General features: G+C 33.5%; 1 protein-coding gene across 1 annotated transcript; it reads left to right on the forward strand.

Annotated features, from left to right (window-relative positions):
* The first annotated feature begins 2660 nt into the window (after positions 1-2660).
* On the forward strand, positions 2661-5972 carry LOC105769651 (leucine-rich repeat receptor-like protein kinase TDR). The gene is made up of 2 exons (XM_012590419.2): positions 2661-5327; positions 5409-5972. The coding sequence occupies exons 1-2, from the start codon at positions 2807-2809 to the stop codon at positions 5702-5704; spliced, it is 2817 nt and encodes a 938-aa protein (XP_012445873.1). The 5' UTR covers positions 2661-2806; the 3' UTR covers positions 5705-5972.
* Positions 5973-8970: the final 2998 nt, after the last annotated feature.

The following is an 8970-nucleotide window of genomic DNA, read 5'->3' on the forward strand; positions in this document are numbered from 1 at the left end:
AATATGAAGTTAAAACAAAACCCAGGGAAGTTTTCGCTTTGTGCTTGCCAACTTGCATCTATATCAAGTTACCTACTTTCGTGGATAGGGAAGATGGGAAATGTTACTACTAATTAAAGAACAATGATGTAATCATGTAAGAATTAGTGCTCCCCATTAAGTAAATGAGTGGCTAAAAAGCACACTACAAATGGAGAACAAAGATTACGTGGTCAAGATGAAGCTGCAATGCAACACTACTCTGACTTAAGTCAAATTTACTATTAGGTTAAATTTGCTATTAGTCCCTGTGTTTTGTAAAAATTGTGAATTTAGTTCTTATACTTTGATTTAATCAATATTAACCATTGTACTTTTTAAAACTTGAAATTTCACCTAAGTAGTAGCAGTTAAATCAAATTGGTTAAAATCAATTACTAGTTTTGTCCTATGTGTGCAGTTGTGGATTTTATCAGTGTTCCTCAATTGGATCATTTTAGATCCATATTCTTTTCAAATTGTGAAATTTCAATCTTGACACAAGCAACTGTTGTTAATGCAGTAACTAGATTTTAATGAATAACATATGGAAATAATAAGTTGGCATGATATTATACGTATGATAATATATTTAGCATATCAACTTCACTTAATGGATTCAATATTTATTATTTGACGATGATTGAAAATTTAAAATTTAAAAAGTATAAAAATTAAAATTGATCAAATAAAAATATAAAACTAGTAGCAGAATTTAATGTTACTATTATTAAGAAGTTATGGGTTCATGTTGAGACCTTTTAAGGTAAACTTTAAAAATTGGATATATATTTAAGATTAGAAATTCTATATTTTTTAAGTTTTAATTTTAAATATAATTAAACTTTGATCGTAAGAAAAGCCTCTATTATTGATGGTTGAAACTTCCCTCTAGGGATACTTTCTTCACACTCCCTTTATATATTTGTAATCATTGGATCGCATGTGGACCAGGAAGCTAAGCAGTCACTGCCAAGCAACACGCATTGCAAGGAAGGAGGAGGGGGTTACCTTTGTTTTTTTGTTTGTTTTTATTTTTAATTTCCTCCAAAGGCACAAAAGGCTAGGCTCATCGTAAATCAAGGGAATTGGTTTCTCGCTTTTTATTACACCTCTCCTCTTTTTTTCTTACCTTCTCTGCACCTGCTTCTGTCTTTTCAACAACATCAATTTGTCCCTGCATATACGTGTATTTAGATTTTTATATTAGAAAACCCAACAAAAATATTTACTTTTTCCTAGGTGTTCTTTTTTACTGCATGATACTTGTTTCTTTCATTCCATGCATAAAATGAATTTGTGCTTGTTTTGTTGTGATAGGATAGAAATAGAACTTGTTATTTAGCAGTATCGGTGGAAGGATTCTAGACATTCAGGTGAAAAGAATGGAAACCAAAAAAGGGATTAAAAAGGTTTAAAGTGAGGAATATTGGGATTCATACTTGGTCAAATTCTTGTAACAGTTCAACAGCTTTCATCATTTAAACCAGATTTCAAGGACATATCTGCCTTTCATCATCGTTTATTCCTTATTTTTAAAATTTGATGGAATAAAATTAAGTTTCACCTCCTCCTGCAACATAGTCATAATATATAAAGTTTCTTTAACCTACCTTGCTAAAAAATAAACATGGTCATTGACTCACAGGTTGGGTTTCATTTAGTTCATCTTAAAATATTATTATAGTGACTGATAACTTACGCCAGACACGTGTCAAGATCTCGTTGAATATTATAATTTATAACATTCTAAAATATATTTGCTCTAATTGTATTTAGAGTAGATGTATTTAGTAGTTATACATGTACTTAACTAAGATACATGCTATATAAATAGTTATATGTGAGACATAGTAAGAGAGAACGAGAGAAGACAAAATTTAATACAAAGTGAGCTCATTTCTTTCCCAAAGGTTATTTCTATTCCACCTCCTTCCAACATACCCGTATTCTAAATACTTTTCTCTTACATTGAAGCCTTCTTCTATCTCCCTCACTTAGCATTTCTATGACTCTCCATACAACACCATGTGAACTATCCATAAAGCTCTCTATCTATTTTTACCCTCAACAATTTACCTTGTAAAGTGTAAACAGCTCCCTACCTCTTTCTTCCCCAATAATATACGATTATAGTTTTCCCTCTTTTTTCCTCGATCTTCACCTACTGATATATATATACACATACTATATGTTCGCCACGATCTTTTTTAAAATAATTTATAAAAACTACAATCATAACGATCTAAAGAATAATTGATAGTAGCTGTCATGTTAATTGCCTAATAAGTATAGATTCTTGCTATTAAAAAACGATTCACCTTTATCTCTGATTATGCAATTTTTGCTTCAATTAAAATGGATTATGCAAAACTTTTTCTTTTAATTTCTTTAACTAAGAATTATAGGATGATTTAGTGATGCCTCCACAGTGTTGAGATCACTAATCAAATTAAGACAATGGCAATCAATTTGTATAGGATTCTCTCCAGTGAAAAAGCAAAGCAAAATTGAAGATGGCTCAAAGATAAGAAAGCTTTATTCGGTAATGGTGGCAAACATAATCCAAGTAAACTTAGGACCGCAAGGCCCCACGTTTGTCCCCAAAAGCAACCCAATATTATTCTCATATATCCAAATAAACATCATTCAATTTATTTCATGCTTCATGCCCTCCTTTTATGCTTCCTTTCGCTATTTCCCATGCACCATGTTCATCTAACGAAAGCACAGAAAACACAGCTTGCACTATAGTTTTGTCTATCTTCCTTCTTCACTACGAGTTCCAATGGAGATCTTCCAGTGGCCACACTTGAATCTCCTCTTTTCTTCCATGTTAATCGTTGTGGTGTTAGCTGCTGATCCATATTCAGATGCTCTATTGAGCTTTAAATCCGAGATTATTGATCCTTTTCACAATCTGGATGATTGGTTAGAGCCCAATAGTGGAAAGCCTTCAGGGAAAGTTCATGCATGTTCTTGGTCTGGTGTTAAATGCGACAACAACTCCACAATTGTTATTGGTTTAAACCTTTCTACGAAGAAACTCGCAGGTAAGTTACCTGGGAAGCAATTCAGTGTGTTCACTGAGCTTGTTGAGCTCAACATCAGTCAAAACTCATTCTCTGGAGAAATTCCCGTTGAAATCTTCAACCTCACCAACTTAAGAAGCTTAGATATAAGCAGAAACAATTTTTCTGGCCATTTCCAAGGAGGGGTCACCGGTCTTCAAAACCTGGTTGTTCTTGATGCTTTCAGTAATAGTTTCTCAGGTCCATTGCCTGTTGAGCTTTCCAAGCTTGAATTTCTTAAGGTTCTCAACTTAGCTGGGAGTTACTTCAGTGGACCAATCCCATCAGCATATGGGTTTTTCAAGAGACTTGAATTTCTTCACTTAGCTGGGAATTTTATCACTGGAAACATTCCACCTGAATTGGGTAATCTCCAAACAGTGACACATATGGAGATAGGGTACAATTCTTACGAAGGGAACATCCCATGGCAGTTGGGCAACATGAGTGAGCTTCAGTATCTTGATATTGCTGGTTCAAATCTCTCGGGATCAATCCCCAAGCAGCTCTCTAATCTCACCAAGCTTCAGTCACTGTTTCTCTTCAGAAACCAGCTCACTGGATTGATTCCATGGGAGTTCAGCAGAATCTTGGCTCTCACCAATTTGGATCTCTCTGATAACTTCATTTCTGGGCCTATTCCTGAGAGCTTTGCTGAATTGAAGAATCTAAGACTGCTCAGTCTTATGTACAATGAAATGAATGGCACTGTCCCAGATGGCATAGCTGAACTTCCATCACTAGATACTTTGTTTATATGGAACAATTTCTTCACTGGCTCACTTCCAAGAAACTTGGGCAAGAACTCAAAACTTAGATGGTTGGATGTTTCAATCAACAGTTTCATTGGCAGCATTCCTCCCCATATTTGTGCAGGCGGTGAGCTATTTAAATTAATCATGTTTTCCAACAAGTTTACAGGCAATCTTTCACCTCTATCCAATTGTTCTTCGATGGTTCGAATTCGACTCGAGGACAATTCATTCTCAGGTGAAATTCCTTTAACACTTAGCCATCTTCCTGATGTTTCATACATAGACCTTTCCAGGAACAAGTTTACTGGTGGAATTCCCTCTGATATTTCTCAAGCTTCAAAGCTTCAGTATTTCAATGTCTCTAACAATCCAGAACTAGGGGGACTGATCCCTGAAGAAACATGGTCTTTGCCACTCCTTCAAAATTTCTCTGCATCATCTTGTAACATCTCAGGGAATCTACCTCCTTTCAAATCATGCAGGTCCATGCTTGCTCTTGAACTGCAGAAAAACAATATGTCTGGAGTTGTCCCAAAGAGTGTTTCCCATTGCCGGGCACTTGAGATCATTAATTTAGCTAGCAACCAGTTAAATGGTCATATACCTGATGAGCTTGCTAGTCTTCCTGCTCTAAGTGTTGTGGATTTGTCGCATAATAATTTCAGCGGTTCAATCCCTGCAGAGTTTGGGAAATCTACAAACTTATTACTTCTAAATGTGTCATACAATGATATTTCTGGTGCCATTCCCTCTGAAAAAGTGCTGCAATCAATGGGAAGAAGTGCATATGTTGGAAACCGGGAGCTGTGTGGAGCACCTCTTAGATCATGTTCAGCTTCAATGTCGATCTTTGGAAGCAAAGGCACTGGGAAACTCAGGTTAGTTCTTTTGCTCTCTGCAGGAGTAACCATACTCATTGCAGCCTTGTTATTCTGGCTAGTTTATCTCCGCAAAGGAAACAAAGGCCAATGGAAAATGGAATCTTTTATTGGACTCCCACAGTTTACAGCAAATGATGTTTTGAGGAGTTTCAGTTCGGCCGATTCCATGGAAGAACTGCCACCGCTATCTGCTGCAGTTTGCAAAGCAGTGCTACCTACTGGAATAACAGTTCTGGTGAAAAAGATAGAATGGGAGCCAAAAAGAATGAAGGTTGCCATAGAATTCATAACACAAATGGGAAATGCAAGGCATAGGAATTTGATCAGATTACTTGGTTTCTGCTACAACAACCATATGGCTTATATGTTGTATGATTACTTGCCTAATGGAAATTTGGCTGATAAGGTAACAATGCCTAGAGATTGGTCAACCAAGTGCAGAATTATAACTGGGATTGCAAGAGGACTTTGCTTCCTTCACCATGACTGCAATCCTGCAATTTCTCATGGAGATTTGAACTCAAGTACCATAGTCTTTGACGATAATTTCGAACCCCGTTTAGCTGATTTCGGGTTCAAGTATCTGATAGAGTTTATCAAAGGTACAAGTCAACCATTTACTTTCCTTGGATTCATTTATTCTAAAACAACAATTTGAATTTCTTATTTGGAATTTGAAACAGGTCGGTCCAGTGAAGCTATCAAAGATGAACTATACATGGACATTTACAGGTTTGGGGAGATAATTCTGGAAATTCTAACTAATGGTAGGCTGACAAATGGTGGAGAAATCGTTCAAAGCAAACCGCAGGACGTTGTTTTGAGAGAAATGTATAGTGAAAATGAAGCAACTGATGATTCCGCCAACTCATTGCAAGATGAAATAAAACAGGTTGTTGATGTTGCTTTGCTTTGCACCAGAAGCAGGCCAGCTGATAGGCCATCCATGAAAGATGCATTGAAGTTTCTTTCAGGTTGAAAGGACAAGGTAAACAATAGTAAATACTTTTGAAGGAGAGTTTCAGCTTTCAATATTTGCTTCACATTTCAATGGAAGGAGGTGGACCTCAAAAGAAACATATTATTATATAAATATAGTAAAATGGTTTTCCTTTTTTGCCAATTATGTAGAAATACGTATTTTTGTATTTTGGTTTTGGTTGATCAGCTTGTTTATATCAACGAATATCTATAGTTATTTCCTGAACAATTGTTTTATATTACTAACTAATTTCTCTTTATTTTTATTTTCTTTTATTTTAGATTACATCATTTACGTGAATATAATTAGATATGAATGAAACTAACTAATAATGATTAATGTTACTTTAGTTTAAAATTTAACTTTACGAGATGTCACCATTATACTCATCACTCCTAATGATACAAAGTTATAAACTACTTTCATGAACACCGATTTGTTGTAGGGAGTTCATTCTTAAAATATTGAATTCCAATTTGGCAAATTCAACAGCTACAGCACCAATATATATATTCTCCGAGATTTGTAGGTAACGCAGGCTGATTGAAAAACCATCTATAGGAACCGCTTGCTTTAACATGGTAGCATTCCTGATAGTAGTGAAGAAGAGTTTTGCTCCTTTTGTTTTATGATATTAACGAGTATTCAGATGCAGAAGATCCCATGCTAGACAATTAACTTGTTGGGATCGATGCAAAGAAGATCCCATCTGCTTTGAGGGCAACCACGCGACTTACAGCAGCTAAGGGAACAACACGGAAGGTTGAGGCGCCTGTCTGGACTGTGTTGGGGGACCATAAAAAAGGTGCCATAAGGCGGTTGATGCAAGCCTCTCTTTTTTTCGTATGGGCCTTCATGGGTTTGAATTATATTCGGTAGTGACTAGCAAATTGAGTCAGTTTGTTGTTTAATTTACTGTTATTATTTTTTGGTGAATTATAAGAGGAGAGTAAAGTCCTAACAGCAACGGGATTAGCGCGACTCGAACTCAAGTCACACCGGAACACTCTGACCATCAAGCCAACAAACGGGATTCAATTTGCTCATTTTTTTAATAAAAAAAGTAAAATATAATCCAACTCCTAATATAAAAGCCTCTATGATATTTTTACCGTCAATTTGTCTGTTCTAAGTGAGGTTAATAAGTCAATAATCAAGGTATATGTTTCACTCAAACAATATTGTTATATAAGGTTGTTTAACATTTGGCTGTCTAAGGATTCTTTTATATGGGCGATGTATTTATCTATAATTAATATAAAAATATGGGTGACGATAAAATTAAATAATATAACAATACTAGAAATAAAAAAAAATTTAAACTCACCATAATAAAAATAAACATCCATCCAAATTAACCATTCAAAAAAATCTGAGTGAAGTGTTAAGTGCTCATGGCTTTCGCGTGGGCGACCCGGGTTTCAACCCAAAAATGATTAATTTTTTAATTGTTTATTTTATCCTTTAAAATTTGCTACGCTGGTTGGTAGGTGCCTGGATGCTGGAAAAGTGCAAGTGTACGTCTAAGAAAAAACCCATATAATGATGGGCAAAGCAAAGGCCCAAACAAAATATGTTAATTTTAATATATTATGGACCCTTTTTTCTCTATTAAATTTCAATTCTAATAGTGGGTTTAGTTGAGCAATGTATCTAGCTGCGATGAGTATAAAAATAATAGTGATAATAAGATTAAATATTATACTGATACTACAACATGAGATAAAAAATAAGCTAAATGTGTAACAGTTCGTTTTTCAATGGTATCAGAAACAGTGGTTTCGGGACCTTATTTTTATAAAATAAGGTGTAAATATTTTTATAAATATTTACGGAGTGTCATTAAGGTGGTATTAAAGTTCCGTTAATAAATTTTAACTTTTCGGTAGTTAATTAAGAGAAAATGACCAAATTGAAAAAAAAGTACATTCTCGGGACTCCTTTCTCGTAAATCGGACTTGTAAATATTTAAAAATATTTACGAAGCTATTTGTGTAGTTAATTAGGTTTCGGTTAAGTAAATTTACTTGAATTGAAATTAAATTAAGTATAATGACTAAATTGCATATAGGGTAAAAATTGAATTATAGATTAAAGAATAATTAAAGGGACTAAAGAAACAATTATACTTTATTCCATTAAGTGGACAGTATTAGTAACTTACATGTGTAAATTTGTTATATATATATATATATATATATTATAATATTAAAGTTAAAATATATATTATAATAGGTTATCTTAATTGTTAAGTCAAATAAGTAAAAGAAAAAAGTAATAAAAGACAAAAGTAAAACCAAATTAGAAAGAAAGAAAAGAAAGAAAAGAAGCAGACGCACGGCCTAGGGGTTTCAAAATTTCAAAGTTCAATTAGTTAGTCAATTTAGTCTATTTTTCTTGTAATTTTTATATTTTTGAATTCGAAGTTAAATACTATCCGACCTATGTCAAAATTTTAGCAATTATTGAGTTTTTAAATGTTGTTAATGTTGAATAATTTTAGTATTAGGGATTAAATTGATAGATTTAAAAGTTAGAAATGAAAAAGGATTGAATTGTAGAATAAATTGTAAATTTTGAGTAATAGGGATTAAATTGTGAAAATTTTAAAATTTATTGATTTAAGTGAAAATAGGGAGTTAAATTTAGTTTAAATTGAAATCTGTATGAAAATATAGGATTAATTGTACAGAAATAAAGTTAGTCTCGGTTTAGGGACTAAATTGAAAATTAGACAAATATTGAGCAAAAATTGCAATATGCAATATGAAATTGAATTGCATTGTATTGATGAATTTTAATTGTTTTAATTCCGTAGCTAATGTTGTACCGGAATCCTCGACTAAGAAGGGAAAAGATAAAGTTGACGGGGAATAGCTCGAAGTTTCTTATTTGTATTTCTATACTCCAAATATAGTTATTAATTGTTGAATTTTGATTTAATGCTCATGATAAGTAGTTGAGGTGAGTATTTGGCATTTTGATATTGAATTGATTTTAAATTGACGGGAATTGATTGAATTGATATATATATTATGAATGTATTGATTATTTGAATTGAATTGAATTCATATGTATATGTGATTATATGAAAAATTGATATTGAACATTGGTTGTTTTTGAAATACGAAATTAAACCCTATTAATTGTATTGGGCTGATTCGGATATAGATGGCAGGCCATAGGATTGGAAAAGTTCAAAGATTTCTTCGACTTCGAGTCGATGAGTCACTGGGTGCCAATTTACTTCGGTTTAACCGATG

Source organism: Gossypium raimondii, chromosome 5, assembly GCF_025698545.1.
Source record: "Gossypium raimondii isolate GPD5lz chromosome 5, ASM2569854v1, whole genome shotgun sequence".
Classification (NCBI taxonomy): Eukaryota; Viridiplantae; Streptophyta; class Magnoliopsida; order Malvales; family Malvaceae; genus Gossypium; species Gossypium raimondii.